Source organism: Acanthisitta chloris, unplaced genomic scaffold, assembly GCF_000695815.1.
Source record: "Acanthisitta chloris isolate BGI_N310 unplaced genomic scaffold, ASM69581v1 scaffold6670, whole genome shotgun sequence".
In the NCBI taxonomy this organism is placed as follows: Eukaryota; Metazoa; Chordata; class Aves; order Passeriformes; family Acanthisittidae; genus Acanthisitta; species Acanthisitta chloris.
In genome coordinates, this window is record NW_008650222.1 from 1 (window position 1) to 16,736 (window position 16,736).

Sequence of the window (16,736 nt, forward strand, 5' to 3'; positions counted from 1 at the left end):
TTGCTGAAGTTCAGGTAGACTACATCCTACCTCTGGCAGCTTAGGCATTTATGTGAGTTCTTTTGTAGAATGCCAACCAAAATAAGCTGGAGTGGTTTAAACAGCCTAAATAATCACTCTTTGTATTGGCTGATCCTGGGTAAATAGGTTAGAAAGTACTTAAGAGCAGCTCAGCTGGTGGCCTTCTGGCAGAGAGCAGGGACAAGCAGCTGAGAGTGCTAACTCTTCCATGGCACAGCTGTATCTAAAGGAGGAGATCCAAACCCAGGGCAGAGGTTCACAAGCTGAAGGGCTGCTCAGCAGGCAGAAATGTGGCTTCACCCTGCAAATAACACCGTGATTATGGCTGAAGTAACAAAATACCAGTTTATTGTCCTCATAGGAAATGAATGTATTTTCTGGTTAGGCTGTAGTGATCTGGTATGGAGTGAAAGAAGTGGTTAAATTTGACCTGTTTCATGGGCATGCAGGGGATGGCAGTGCTAGCACTCTTTTGGTGGTGCTGCCAGGCACGTGGTGTAGGGCTGCTGTGCAGTAGTCTCTTGTCTTCCCCACGTGTGTACAGAAAAGTCCATGTTATGGTTGTAACCAGCTCCCACTACTAGTGCAGCTTGTTTATTCAATAGTAAAATTAATGGTAGGAGGGAGTTGGGCTGGAAAATGCGAATGTGCAAGATAAGAGGTTGCATGGCAACGCTTTACAGTCCCGAACATGGAGTCAAGAATAAATAATGGTGGAAAAAGAAATGGGAGGAGGAAAAAATGAGTGGGTTGGAGGAAAAAACGCTGGCTTTGTATTGACTTTATTGTTTCAGTGCCATCCCAGATGTGTGTAACAAGTCTGACATTGTTTGAGATTTTCATTACTGAGAGCCTTTCACAAGGCCCTCCACTGTAACACTTGTGTGTGTCCCTGGAGCAGCCTGACACGGCTTTGCTGAGATGCAGGTTATGCAAACTGCTCTCACAGGGGATGGTGGGAAGCCTGCATCTTAATCCCAGTTGTAAAGGGCTTTTTGCCACCAGAAACTACTCTCTTAACTTCTTGTCTTTCTGATTTTCTTCACCAAAACAACACAGTATTTTATTTCTGGAATGTGGGTCTTCCTGGTGGCTTCTATGCATAGATATGCATATATAAAAAGCAAAATAATTTGACACATTTTAAGGGGGAGTATCAAAAGGAAGAAAGCTTCATGAAATAAGGCTGCAATAGCCTCTCATCTTCAGGTAACCCGTTTGTTTTGGTTAAGTAGCTTGAATGTCCTGTAGTGCTTCTGATCCTTACTATTGGTTAACCTGCACTTTCCTATGTGATTCTCTTGTTAGTGTTGTTTTGTTGTTGTTACTGGATGAATAAGTTCAGGTTGGCAAGGGCTTGTAATTGAAAAAATACTGTTTGTTCGTTGCGTTATAGAAGTGACCCCCACTTACTGGCTCTAACTGAATGTGAGAATGTGAGTTGCCAAGTGTAATGTTTCAGGTTTTTTTTGTTTCTGAGGGGAAACGCAGAGGAAGTGAAAGCATTGCCAGCATTTCCTCACTCTGCTTTATGTTAGAATGCCTTAAAGAGAGACTACCCCTGCACATGACGACGCTGCTAACTGCTCTTTGCCTTTTGGGGGAACTGCCTGCTTTTCCCTTTGCAATTGGACGTGCTGTCTTGTCAGCATTAAAAATGCAGTGTCTCCTCCCCAGTCCTGTTTTCTGGTTGTTCATGGCTGGTAAGATGACTTTTCACCCTAACTTTGTGCTATCTCAACTCTGCTGTGGCTGGTGCTCTCTTTGCAAGCCCTGCCAGAGAGCTTCCTGCTGTGACAGCAGCTGTGGGATAACTTCATGAAAAGCATGCTTGGCTTAGGATCATGATGCGAGGTATTACTTCTGTTAGGACTTCTGTGCCTCCTGTGACTTGTGTGCATTTAGTGATTTACATAATGGTGACTGTGCTGCTGAGAGAGTGACTGTCTGACTGCTTCAAAGCAAAATTACCTCTGACTTTTTTCTTCTGCACTATTGTTGAAACTGATTTTTATTTGAAGCTCTGATCTTGTGGAATTCTGTATGAAATACTTTATATGCATGGAAAAATGCAGGATGCCACAGATTTTTAGTGAGTTAGGCGAACTTTCCCTTCAGGCAAGAAGTGGGGCTATCCAATTTTCCACTCACGCTGGAGATAGAGCTCAAAGAGCTGTAGAAGCCAATAGTTAACTCTGTTGGAGATGCTTTACCCTGCAGTTCTTAAAAATAGCATTTACAGTGAATAATAGTCTGAAAAAGTGTGTGACAATATTTTTTTCTCTTCCTGAACCTTATTCTAGATGTCAAAATTAACCTGGACTACTTGGGAATGGCGAAACATAGCCCTGGGATCCTGCCATGAACAGTAAGAAAGTTGAGATACTTTATGTACGCAAATAATTATTTTCTTTTAATGACTAAGCCCCAGTGGAACTCTTCCTGTTCAATTAACACAACTAGGCAACACATTGTGTAGCTCGGTGTGGAGGTGCTCCCAGCTTTTCATGCCGTAAAGAGGCAGTACAGTAGGTCAGAGGGTGGCTCAGCAGGGAGCTCTCTTTGGGAAATATTAGTGGGGAAGTCTCTGCAGCCAGTATGGCACTGGGGGTGGGAAGCTACTGTGGGTGGTGTGTTAGGAAATTATTGAGGTGGCAGCTGAAGGATGCTTTCCTGTAATGTGTAATTATATTGTGAGACTCCTTTGTTACCTAGTGTCTAATTATATCGAGACTCCATTGTCATGGGATATCTTGAATGCAAATAAGTTTGAAATGTGATTAGACAAATTAGTGGAAGAAAAAAAGTGAATTGTGAAGTGCTAAAGCCTGGATTCCATATGCAGTTTGTAGGAGGAAGTCCCTGCAACATTGGCTGAAGGAAGCTGCCAGAGTGCAGTGTTGTTTCACTCTCACTGCTCCTGAATCGACTGCTGTTAGACAGGTATCTTGGCTAATTAGGTTTTTATGTCTGACTTATGTGTGATGCTTTTCTTATCTGAAACGTAGCATTTAATAGATGTTGATTAACCAGTTCATGTAGTCAAGAAAGCAGGCACCTTTAAAGGTACTCTTGAGTGTTGATTGAAATATTCAGATATTTTTGTGTTGTTGGTAGCCTGAGACTTTCTAGTTTGAAGGATACATAAATATTTAATGTATGTACATGCTCTGTATTCTATATATAGCCTTTTCCAGATGTTGCAATAGGCATCCTTAAATTGATGCATTGGAAATTATTGTGATAAATTTTCCCAGTATAAAACAGATAACTTGAGAGACTGGGTGAGTAGCATGTTTGTAGTGTCAACAGTGTCTGCTGAAAATATACACTACTGTCAGCCTTCATGGGACAGAAATTAGAAGGCTTTTGTAGTGTTAAATGTCATGATTTGGATATAGTCAATTGGAAGTGTACAGCTTTTGAAAACTCATATGTCTGGACTCTTCACAGCAGTTCAAATACTTAATATGCAAATGTTCAAATGAAAAAATATTTCATTTTCTTTTGTAGAACTCTTTGACCAGGTCATGTTTAATTCTTCCACAGGAGCTGGTTTATGTACTTGAAATGTTAGGCACTGTGAATATCTTGAAAATCTCAAAAGCCTCCTTTGATGCAAATACTGTAATAGTTAAATTGTTGTAGATCAAATTACATAGCCTTATGTCATGTACTAGAACAGCTGATAAAGACACAGGAAGCTTAGTGCTTTGTACAAAATAGCCTATGCAATGCCAGGGGATTCTGGTAAGACATTGCTTTTGGATTTTTGAGAAATTTGTTCAGCTTACCTGAAAAAGATAAATGTATGTATTTGTAGATTATTAAATAGCTTTGAAATCTTTCCAGAAGGCAGCTGAAGCTTCAGTTTACTTTTTCTGATCATGGATAGTCTGAGATAACAATTTAAGCTGTGCCACTCAGAGGTAAAACATTCCTTCATTTTGAACTGTCCTATTTTGCTAATTCACTGTTTGAAAGGTAAGACAGGGAAGTTTGCTGTTCACAGATTTGCTCTGACAAAACCTTGTAATTGCTTGTGGCCTTGAGAACAAATGTATGTAATGTCAGAATAATCACTCGTGTACAGTTAAGGGGAATTTTATGAGTAGAGATGATTCTTTTTACAAGCTGGGGCATCTAGAATGATCTTGTGTTTTTTGTTGCCTACTAATCAGTTATCTTAAAGTTGTGTGTCTTCTCCTCTGGCTTTTCTTTTGAGATGGTTATTGGAGGCAGAAAAGCTGGACTGTTGTTTTACTGGTGTTTGGGAGGTTCTTAAAGCCCATTTCTAGAACAAGTAGCCTTATAAATCCGAATCTCATTTTGCTATTAAAGCTGTTGTTATTGTATTAAAGCTGTGGATGTTAGAAATCATCCACATGCTACTAATTAAAACTAAATGACCAACATGTGAAATGGATTTTATTCAGCTCTCATGCCGTTTGTGTGGCTTATGGTAAGGCAGTGAGTGGTGTGAGCTGAGTTGTGCTCTGAATACCCTTCTGACATAGTGTGTCCTGAATTGTCAGTTCAGTGGCTGTGTCTTTTTAAGGTCTGCTCAAAATAACTGTTAGAAAACAAAGCAGAAATGATGCTTTAAGTTGATCTGCAGGCTGGTGTTCCCTTAGTTTCCACCTTCACCTGTAATAGCACTCCAAAATTAGTAAGCTTGCTGACAGTGATTGCTGTTTGAAATCATGCTGACTAACTTGATCTAGGAGCACTTTTCCCAGGCCTTTATTTGCATATGTAGATTTTTCTTCTCTCAAGGATGTGATTTAGATGAAGCCTGCAGCTAAAGGACATCGTTGATGAAAGTAACAGCAGGTGAGGAGGCTCTGAGTGTAGTGAAAAGTGATTCCAAGGTGGCTTGTCTCATGGGTACCTGAATGGTGGCAATAAGGAAATACCAGGGATTCAATTTCTCAGTGAGGCAGGTGGTTCTGTACTCTGGTGTGTGATACAGGAGAGGGTACCAAAAGGTTTTACAGCAGAAAATGGGAAAATTTGCTTTAATGTTCTGAGCTTTTTTGCTTTTATTGTCAGATAATGTATGCTGTCTGTCCAGGAGTCACTTCTGAAGACTGAAAGGTTTCAGTCTACTGAAGTGTGCATTGCTTTACTGGGTAGCTTCATGGGATTTTACATCCTGGTTTTGTCACTTGTTTTCAGTCTGATGAGCACTGGCCTTTTCAGTAACCCTTCCAGAGCAGTAGTTACGTAGTTTATGCCTTTAAGTCTGTGACATACAGTCCCCAGAATGGAGCTCCTGGCAAGTGGAAGTAATCCATGTAGGAAAAGAGTCATAACTTTGTACTTTCAGTGTTCAGGAGATAATGATTAAAAACCTTCCTCCAGTCATAACTACAGAAGCAGAAGCCTACATTTCCTTTAGTAGAGGAGTGGCATGGACACAGACAAACAGGAGCATGGATATTGTCATTGGTACAGGCCTGCTCCAGAGTCAGAGCATCAACAGTATTTTGGGCTGTTGCCACTGCCAGACCATCTGGGTGCTGTGCACAGCTCTGAATGATGCTTGGAGCTGCAGCTGGGGATGATAAGATGGTGCAGGTGTTTGGGCCAAGGGCAGAAGAGACAGCAGTGCTGCTGTCCAAGGAACAGAGCTGATGCAAACCCAGGAGAGCTACTAACCTCTCAGGTCTCTGTGACTCTGACAAGGAGCTGCCTTGACTCACTTGTGCTTGCTTGTGTTTTGGGACACTGGTCCCTGCCACATCCTTGTCCCCTCCCTGTGCTGGCATCTTAAACTCACTGTCACTGTGATGTGTCTTCTCCAGCCTCCTCTTTGTCCCGCTTTCCTTTGGTCTCCTGCCAATTGCTGTGTGTGGAGATGGTCTTGTTAGAGCTCAACCTTATGGGAGAGAAGCCCATTCATTCCTTGGGGTTGGATTATGCTGTGCTGTAATTGCTGAAGCTCCCAGTGTTGAGAACATAATATAGGGGCATCCAGTCTAGGTTTGCTAGGTTTAGCACAGCTATCTGATGTAGCATAGTATTTTCCTCTTGCCTATGGTGCCATTTTAAACTGCAGGTGTTTTACTTGGGTGTGATTTATACACAGTATATTAATGACTTGATCTGCTTCAGGGAACTGTTTTCTCTTGTTGCGTGAGTGAAATACTATACCAAGAGCTTGTTTCTTATACATGAAATATTGCTGAAGACTTCTAAGCTTGTGTGAACATGCTGAAGCTTGTTTTATTTTATGTTCCTGAAATAGGTTGGATAAAATTTTTATTGAATGTATTTTAAAAGTACATTAGCAAAGGCCATTCTGTAATTGCAGTTAACGAGCGTATAGCACTGCTTTTAGTGGCCAAAACTTCTTTACCTAATAGATTACTAAATTTCCATTAGCATAAGATCTGTTCTGCTACCTAGAGTTCTATTTTGACAGTTGTTTGGCTTCCTTTAGGACACTGAGTGTTTCAAAATGCAATACCTTGTCTGACTGAAGGAAATTGGTAGCTTCAGTTGTATTTTCTGTAGTCTGTAATGTGGGGTTTCTTTTGTGTCTGGACTTGATTTTTTTATTGAAAATGCTTAAGCACTTCTAGTTTGTAGGTGGAAGATAGTAATGATTCGACTTGTTAATTATTGATTATCAGGTGATATTCGATACAGGTTAATGCTGCTCTTGGGTAATGCAACTCTGATGCCTGTTATAAAAACTGGGAGGCTGTGCTATCCTCCAGAAATGTGTACAAAGTTCACGCTGAAAGTTGCCTACATCAGACTAGTCTACATCCTACTTGAAGGATTGTATTGCTTTTTTAGGCATATACTTCTCAATATTTAGAGAGAAATTATCTAATATTACTTATATAGAGATTAAAGCAGTTCTTTGAAGATTATAGTTCAATGTCACATTTAATCAGCTGCTGCTGAAAGGGACAGTGCTGCTTTCTTCTGCCCTTCACAGGGTCAGTGCTGGGGACATGTGGCTGCTGCCAGGAAAGTGGGATCTCCTTGCTCCTCTGATGGGAGGCAGCGATGTCTGTGGTGGGCACTGCTGGCCCTGACAGCTGTTTGCTGTTGGACTGTGCAGCTGCTTGGCTTGTTTGGATCAGCACAAGGAAGGCAAGAGGTAGTTAGGTCAAACTAAGTGTAACATGGGACTGTGTCCTTCATCACTGTTTCCAGGCTAGAATTTAGTCTCTTGCTCTCTGTGGATTTAGTGACCAGTCTGTTTTTCAGCAGTTGTTTTGCTACATTTTTAATTCACGTTGACTGCTGTGCTAGAGGAAGGACTGTGTTGTAGGTCAGGCTCAACCCCAGCATCTGCCAGCTTTGGGATTGCTGAGCATCCATTGAAAACAACTTGCCTGCTGCAGGAATGATGTGCTTGCTGAGGTTTGTCCTCTGACCTGATGAGTGTTTCTCATGTTCCTGTATGCTCATGTTTGCCCTTGAGGATGTGTGGGTTTGTTCATTTAATGGCTTCCTAGGCTGTGCCCTGCACTCCTTGGCATGTCTTGTGTCACTAATTTGCTGTTTCTGAAAAGCTGACTGTAACTGATACAAGTAACTTACATATGCCTTGTGCACTTTCAACTCTGAATCGTCTAGAGCTTTCTGATAGACAAAATAGAAATATCCACTATGTGAGTTGCATTCAGTGGCAGTTTGACCAACGCATGTAGTGGGTTTGTTAATTTTATGGAGTTGGAATTAGAAGTAGTTTAAGTTCCCTAAAATGCTCAACAATTTTACATGGGTCTTAACCACACGTCTTTTTAATTGTCTTCCTGAATTCAGGCTGAAGATTGTTAAAACAAATCTAATGGTTTATATAGGAAATGAATCATTATTCATAAATATATGTACTACTTTTTGCATTTCTGAAAGAACGATGGCAATATATAATGGCAGCTACAAGAGCAAACGCTGCAAACCAGAGATCTGAGGAGCTTGCACAGCAATGACAAACTGAGCCCTCAGCTCCTGGCAGGGGGATACAGCTTTGTGCTGGTGATCAGATTTGTCCTTTCTGTGGCCTTAGTCAGTAGCTGTAGAGTTGTAAGCCAAGGTGTGAATTTCTCATAGTTGTATGCTGGGAGTGTAGAATCCACGGTGAGGATGACAGAAGGTCTTGTTAAAGGTGAAAACTAACTAGAACTTTTCCGAGCATGAAAAATTCTATTTTAACATGGAATTTTTTTGATCCTTCATGCTGTTGTATAATGTATTTGCCTCATTAGAGAAGCCTGTGCAATGCCCACAGGATGGTAAAACTGAGACTGCAGTATCTGTCCTAATTGCATTAACCACACTGCATGTCCCGTGGGACTTCTCAAATAACTGAGTATGATGGGAGGAAAGCAGTTCAGGTGTATGTGGTGCTTATTGAACGTGTTAGTTATAAGATGGAGGATAGATAAAACATATCCTTTTCACTCAGCAGACTTCTTTAACAGAGGGAAATCTGACATTTATTTGAAACAAGAGGATGTCCTGAGGTGCAGCAACACCAGGAGTTAAGAACCACCTTATTCTACCAGCTGCTGTAGCATCAGTGGGAGGGAGTGGGCAAGTTAGATGCTGTTAAGGTATTCTGTTTGATGCTGTCTCAGTTGTGGCATGTTTAAAGTATTGCAAGGCACACATTGAATTTATAATTCATGCTTACAAATACTATGTGTGATTTTTCTTCCACCTAATGTCTAAATCTGCTTTAGCAAAATAAGATTTTAGACAGGCTCCTGAATTAGGAGTGCTTGTGTCTAAGACTCTGAAGTCAGAATTGAAGTTGTTGTGGAACAGAGCAGTTGGGAGGAGAGCATGATTTGCAGAAGCTTCTGGTTTCTGTTATATATAAGCTGACCTGTTATTTCAAATCTGTTTCATAGATTTACTGTTTGTGACCACATCTAAAAATAAAAATTTACTTTTGCATGTTAAAAGTATTTTAATTAAGAAATCAGAATTTCTGCTTTGGGTTGTGAATTAATAGCAAATTGCATTAAAGAAATATTCAATTCATACAGCTGCTAAAGTTTTGTCATTCACTTACGTTTATAAACGTATAATATATAAAAGACCAAAAATCTGAAGTATGGCTCTTTTTGGGGCGTGGCATTGTTTATATTTTGCAATGCTTGTTGACAAATGTCAGCAAATTGAAATGTTACAACTTTTGCACTGTCCCTTCGATTGGAATTATGAGCTCACAAACCTGAGTGTAGTCTGGAGTCTTTCATTTTGGTTAAAGGCTGTAACATATCATACTCTTGAGACATAAAAAATGCACAAGGAGTTTGTTTATCAACTATGTTAGATTTAAAAAATGGAACTCATTAAGATTTTGGCCTTTTCTGTACAAATGAATGTGATTTTTTTGTCTGGCACATAAATAATTTGAGTTGTTAAAGGTGGCTTTATTGAGTCACAACTTCCATTTTAGTAAATTGTTCATGGGATAGGCAGGCTCAGGAACAACTGGGTTAAACCAAGAGATTATTTGAAAAATCTAGGGCATGTGCTCTCTCTGTTCACTTGATTAGTTTTCATAATTCATCCTTGTTTCCACAGCAAAGAGCAGTGTAATGCGTGCATGCTTGAAGCATTTTTCTTGCTTTTGTGCTCCTTTATCTCTAATTTTGCCAGAGAAATTCAGTGAAATGGGGGAAAAGATATATCGTGTGTGAATGTTTAGAACAAATCTTGGTTTGTTTTGTGAAAATCTGTGGGATCTGAGAGGCAAGTGCTGTTTGGGGACGTCTGTCTGTGACTCTGCTTCAGTTCTTTTCTGTTTGACTACAGGTGCATGAAGAACAGAGGAGATATTTCCGCTTTTCAGAGATGATGTGGAGAGACACTTTGTGAGTAACTGGCATGTGTTTTCTAAAAAGCCCAAAATGCTAATGTGGGAATTAATTTTTTTAAAAAAAATTCTCTGTGACTTTTGTCTAACAATTTCATGTGAGTCTGGAAAGCTGTAAATAAAGGGCTCTTCATGGAACATACAGATAAAGCTGATTGTTGGAATAAAGAGCTGGAAGACAGAGCAGTAGAATATGTGTGACTTCATAAATGATTAACCATGACACTTAACTTGTCTGTAGTGATCAGTCTACCAAAGGCTTTTACTGTTGACTGCTGAAAATGTTGTAGATAGCAGTAAACCCCCTGACATTAGGTATAAAGGTAACCTTTAGTAAGGTTAACTTGGTACTTGTAGAAGTTTATTCTGCATGGCAAGTTATTGACACTTTTTCGTTGTTCAATTTTGATTGCAAGTCTGAAGTAATTCCCATGAAGAAGACAGAAATAGTGGCTGTCAATAGAAGCTTTCCTGAAAGTTTTCAGTTCTTGTTTGCTGGAACACAGTAGTACCTAGGATCATGCAGCTAAACTATGCTCCTAAGATATTACAGGAAAGGAGGAACCTCTATGATGGGATATAACTGTACCTAAGTAAGTGCTTAAAGGATTTGCTTTTGTGGAAATAAGGTCATTTTTAGAGATCACAATTGGGTGATGCAATGTCTTACTTGCCAGATGGATTCCATAAATATGTTGTGTTTCTAGTGCTGTAGACTCATCAGCCAGCTCGATCCTTTGGGGTAGTTAGTCCCAGTGTTTCCTTTTCTTTGCCAGATTTCCAGTAACAGTTGTGAATTAAATCAGCATGTTATTTTAGGATTTTCCATGATAGTATTTGCCATTTTACAAAAAAAAGAAGTATAATATGAGTAATGTGGTCTTGAGTGCTTTCTTTTAAACCATAAGCTTTGATACTCTGGAGCTACTGCTTTGTTCTAATGATAATTATCTGGGAGAATGGTGCCTTTGTGGACAACTTCAGTGCTTTTCTTGGCACAGAAGAACTTATGTTAGAACAACTGCCTTTACCTCAGGCACCTTGATTTCTAAGTTTTTTTACATTTGTAGCATTAAAACCACACAATGAAAATGCTGTTCTTTTTTTTAAATTGAAAAAAATTCCTTGTATTATAATAGTCTAGTAATTGCTTAAACTCCTACGTAGGAACCACTTTAGGTTCTTACATGAGATTTGCCTTTTTTGTTACCTATATCTAAGAAAAAGGTTGTTAGGTGGTTTTTAGGCTTCCCTTCTCCTGATGCACTTTGCATATTTTCATAGATAAGGTTTTGTGAGTTGTTTAGTAACTACTTTAAAAAAATATCATTAATGCTTAATTTCCTTATTCTGGTTCTGCATTGCAAATAGTGCCTGATTTGAAAGTCTGTCTTCTCTCAGTCAGGAGAAAATCTGCTTCAAGATAATGTTGGCTTGTAGTCATCTTTCCCTTGGCTTCTTCCAGGCTCTGCTTGCCAGTTCAGGAAGGCTGCGTGAGGATTTCTTTTTAACAGTCTCCTGGCCAGATGCTGGAGTCTTTATGAAACAGCAGGAGAAATCCTTGTTCTGATCCAGCTGACTTACCCAGGAGATAGTGATGATTTGATTTACTCTCTGATGTTGAGATCACTTTCTTGTGGACAAAGTCCATGAAGAGATTGCTGCAGTTGGCTGAGTAGCAGCAACAATAGGGAATATTATTCTTTATTTCATTATTTCTAAACTAAGGTGTCTTCATTATTATCAGCTTAATAAAACTGGAACTTGATTATTTATTTTTTTTCTCTTTAACAGAGAAGTTTAGTTCAGGTATAAATGTTACCAGTCTGCATACCTTAAAATATTCTCAGTGATGCCACAGTTACTGATAATACGTACAGTTTTTTCTTTGAGCTTATTTACAGATGTTGACTGTATTTTAATGTGGCAATTTCCAGAAAGGACCCTGTGTAAAATAGCAGTTATTTTGTGGGGTTAGCATTCAACTTTTACAGGTGGTTGCTGTTAAGGACCTTTTAGTTGCACAGCAGTCAGCTTTTCATGATCTTCAGCATATGGCTGGGTCAGGTTGTGCTCTGGTACTTAAGAGAGCGGATAAGGCTTACAGCCAATGACACCCACTATGAACAGTGTTTTGGGATTTGCCTACATTAAGACTCCTCTGTCAGCATTACTAGCTGCAATAACAGGTAATATCTATCTGGCCAGTTCCATTAGTTCTTATGGGATTATTGCAAGGGTAAATATATGTAACATACAATGGGATGAGTTGTGAATTGAATAGTGTTTAGTCCTTGTTGCTGGGTGGTGATGCAGGCACTGGTTCCTTTTCTCAGTTCTACGTGATCATAACCTTGACTTTAACCTCTGTGCTGTTCTTTGAGAGGTATTTATAAAGCCTGTGGGCTATATGAAGGAAATTGCTATTTGTGTGTTGCTATTATTCTTATTGTGGTTATTACTGTGCACTCACTGTGTAGTATTTCTGGTGAAAAATGGAAAAACATTTCATCTTTTGAATGCTCAAACAGCAATCTTTAAAGGGCTTGAAATAGATGCTGCAACTCTAGGCCATTAAGTTAAAAAGTAGCTTTGCTAATAAAGAGCAAACGTGCAATAAAAGCTTTTTCATCTTCATGTAGTATTGACTCTTACATTCATAAGCTTCAGAAATATTAATTCCCAAGTGTACTGGATAATATTTACCTTAAAATTCAACCAAAAGAGAGATGCACACCCATTCTCTAAGCTGATTTTCTACCGGACAGGCAGAATGAGGTTGCCTTGTTCTACTTGACATTTTCCCATGTCTGAGTAAGTCTAATTTGTACAATAATAATAGGTACTTGAGCTATGCCCTCGGTAGTCAGTAGATTAGGGGTGTATGTGACAAGTTGGGCACCAAAGGGACATGCTGTATCTAAGCTATTCAGTTTCCTCATGAATGGACTAATACGTTCCATTGGCCTTCCCTGATCTCTCTAACCACATCTTAAAATAACTGACAGTCAGCAGCTGATTTTTTATAAAGATGTTTCTTCACTTGATGGCGAGAAGGTGGGATCCACATATCCCAAGTCCTGTTGTCTTTGTGACAATACAAGTTTTTCTTTTACTTGTATTTGCCAGATTGTTCCTGTGTGCCTTTTTTCTTACATGCAATGCTTATCTAATCAAACTTGTCAGAGGAGTCTATTTCACCACTGTGGACTTATTAAGTATAGGTGGTGATGAATGAGTTATTTCACCAGTGTGGATTTATTAAGTATAGGTGGTGATAAATGAGCTTTAATATGTAGCCACAGGTGACTTATATTGGAGAAAGGCTTTATGGGTGATGGAATATGCAGGTGAAATGCGAGTCCTTTGCAGAACACTGAAGAGATGCTAAATCTGTAAGGACACAAACATTTTATTAGCACTTCTACATCAAATTGCTTAGGTGCTTTTGGGCCAACTAATAAGATTCATAGTATTTTTGCTCATCTCACCATAGATGAATGAGTTTACATTTGGTTCATTATACAAATCCAGGCACGAAGCAGTTGATCATCTGACTTAAAATTCAGAAGACTATTTCATTTAAAACAATGTTTTGGTACACACTCCTCAGCATTATAAAAATTCTGCTTTCTGCTACTTTGGATTCAGTGCAGTGGGTTAAGGCTGTCCTTGACCATGCTCTGATGGGAAGTCATGTGTAGCTGCATGTGCAGGTGGGTGAGTTTCAGGTCCCTGCCCCGTTTAAGGAGAGATGTGATGCTGTGCAACAAGATAGGGTTTTTTCATCCTTGGAAATCTTCAAGAAAAGCTGACTTTGGCAGTAAAATAAAGGGCTTGAAGAACGGCAGCAAAGGAGGTGAGGGAGAACCCTTCTGGCACCTGTGAGGCATGTTGAGTCCCATGGTAAGGCATGGGACTCACCAGCTTGGTTCTTCACACCTTAGAGCCTGGAGGGCCATGTCTGTGGGATCTACTGTAGGTGAAGTGTTGGTGGGGAAGCACTGTTGGTCACTGCTTCTGGGTGAGGCTGTTTGCTACAAAGCTGCAGCACACAGGCAGAGGTGTTAGTTTAGACAGGTAGAGGTTGAAGGCAATGCCATCTTCAAGGTCATTGGTATGGACAGAGAGGCTCATTTGGAACATATGAACGTTAAAAAAATGAACAAAGAGAGGAGGGACCTCTCATGACTCATAATGGACACAAGCTAGTGGATTAGAGTTTCAGTAAGAGTGTGTTCCAGCCGTGTATTGCCCTGTATCTCCCGCAGGGAGTGTATTATTTTAAACTTTAGCTCTTGTTTTAAACTTTAGCTACATAAATTTTTATGTAAAATGCCACTATTTGCTTTCAAATTTAACAGTGACTCTGGTATTGTCAGACTTGTCACTCTTAGAGCTGAAAATGGAAGCCCATGACTGCCAAAACAGGGATTGACTTGAGAGCCAAGATCCGTTAGGGCACAGATGCTGGTGTACTTAGGCAATGAGCTAATCCCGTTTTAGCTCGGGAGCACAGAAGCATGATTGTGTTCCTGCAAATGTTATGCAGAGGTTGAAATTGCAGAATGGTTTTGAGATTGTAGGTTTGATTGCATTAAGACTGTATAAAGGTTTTTTCCCTATGTAACAGCGCAAGAGGTTTATTTTGCTGCTGTACAATGCCTTACTAAAGGCTGCACTGGCTGTGCAGTGAAGCAGTTTGATTTGGTACAGAGATTCTTGAGACATGTTTTGGGATGATGACGGCAAAGCACTAGATTTTTGAAGCTTTACATTCTGCACATTGGTAATGTGTCCATTGCCAGGTTGCATCCTGCATGTTAGTCTATTTTTCACAAGCTGAATGTTTGCCCTGCTTTAATAGTGCCCTGTGTGCTGTACAAGCTAGTTTTGCAGTAGGATGGTTTACATAAAACAAGAATTACTTGCACTGGTTTTAAATATGGTTTTGTATTAGGGGGTTGTGTGTAGTGGATCCTGTTCTATTAAACAGTCTCACTTCCTTTTTAGTATATGTGGCTTACCTGAAATTGCACTGCTTGTAAATGGCATTTCAGGAAGTCTGAGCTGATCCAGCCTACGGCTGAATTTTGATGAACTCTTGTGTGCAATATGAAGCATGTTGGTTTTTTATTAACAAAGCTTCCTTAAAATTTAGACTGGACCAATTTCACATAGCTTTTGTTTTGGCTTCCTTAAAATTTAGACTTTGGACCAATTTCACATAGCTTTTGTTTTTAACAATTGCTTTTGCTTCAAGGAGCCAAACTGAGTAGTTTGTTGTTGGTTTTATTTTTTTCTCTGTAGTAAGGAACACTATTGTCTTTTTCAATTAAAGGGAAAATCTATGGGGAATATATTTTAAAATGTTTGATGCCCTCTTTAATCCTTGCTCCTAAGCAACCTTTACTCAACAGATGTTGCATGTGGGTGTTGCAGCTGGATCAGAATAGCCTCTGATGGAAAAGCCTGAGTCCCTGCTGTTAACATGCTAGGAGAGTACTTGGCAGTCAGCTTGCCCCTCTTGTCATGGTTAGCTTTGGTGCCTTTTGATCAGAAATAACTAGCTTTTTGTACTGGGATTGCAAGAGGCAAAGTGCTACTGAAACAATTGCTTTCTTGCGCTTGTGTTGCTGATCTGTGCTGTGTCAGTACTGAAACAATTGCTGCTTTCTTGCACTTGTGTTGCTGATCTGTGCTGTGTCAGCCTTGAGCTCCTGGTTCTTGCTCTAAGAGCTCATGGATAGTCTTACTATCCTGACTAGGTCTTACTGCAGGCAGTCTTGTGTTTTAAATTTTTTTTAAAAATTGAAGAAATTTATGAATTTTCATATGAAGCAAATGTTTCTTTATTTCATCCATATGAATGATTCTGACAAGTTTAGATTTTTTTATCCTTTTCTATTTAAAGACACTATGCTTCTACTTATTTTACTGTGTATGTGAAAATGCTGTGACAAGTACAGCTCAGTGTCTAGTTTGCAGAAACTCTCCTGAGATAATATGTTGTTTGAATACTCACCTGACAAGCAATGCTGGTATTCAAAGGCAAAATAAAACATCTTTCACCCAAAGTACTCCTAACTCAGAGTGCAAAATGAGAGAGCAGGTGCAGATGGGATCTGTGGAAAATCAAACCGAGTGCCTAAGAAGCAATAGTTGCCATGTGTCAGCCCTCTGACCGCCAAGTGCCAGTGCCAGCTTGGTGTGGTTTTGAAGGAGAAATTATTGCTGCTTCTTTTTAAGGCACCTTTGTGCGTAAGGGGTCACGTGCAAGAACACACAGAGGTGCTTGTTGGATGGTTTGCCAAAGGTTGGTCTAATTGAGGGGATCAAATGTTGCAAAAACAGCAAAGCTGAGCCCTGAAGGGCATTAGAAAGCAGCTTTTCATGCTTGATGTGGTGAGCAAAGCAGGAGTATTGGATGGATGTGCTGTAGTAAATTAACGTGGCTGAAGGGACAAGGCAGGAAGACATTTCAGTAGTTTCAAATGTTAAGAAATTTGGAGCTTATGTGCAGCCAGAATAATTCAATTTTTTGAAAGATGGATTTTACCCGAGTAGGTAATGGGGGAGTAAAGGCTGGATCTTGAACATATTGTAGAAATAGTTCAGGAAAAAATTGTCAATTTGACAGTGACTCTTTATACAGGCAGCATACGCTCGTTGAAAATGACTTTTTCCCACTTTGTCCTCATTGATGACATAAATTGATAAAAGTCATTTGGCAATGGAACTGCATTTGTTTAAGGCTCTTGCTGGTCTGAATGTGTAAGGGTTTTTTTGAGAAACAGCACCCTTCATGTTTTCTATGTCTTCACTCTCTTGCCAAGGGAAAAGATCCTGCAAACAAAACACT

The 16,736-nt window shown here is 39.7% G+C and overlaps 1 protein-coding gene across 1 annotated transcript in view; it reads left to right on the top strand.

Annotated features, from left to right (window-relative positions):
- The first annotated feature begins 2,322 nt into the window (after positions 1-2,322).
- Positions 2,323-16,736, top strand: part of LOC103811202 (kelch-like protein 13) — a 72,624-nt gene continuing 58,210 nt past the window's right edge. Inside the window, exons 1-2 of the mRNA XM_009084174.1 lie at positions 2,323-2,389; positions 9,814-9,872. Of these exons, the coding sequence (XP_009082422.1) occupies positions 9,853-9,872 (20 nt within the window). The 5' untranslated portion in view covers positions 2,323-2,389; positions 9,814-9,852. The remainder of the gene's footprint in view (positions 2,390-9,813; positions 9,873-16,736) is intronic.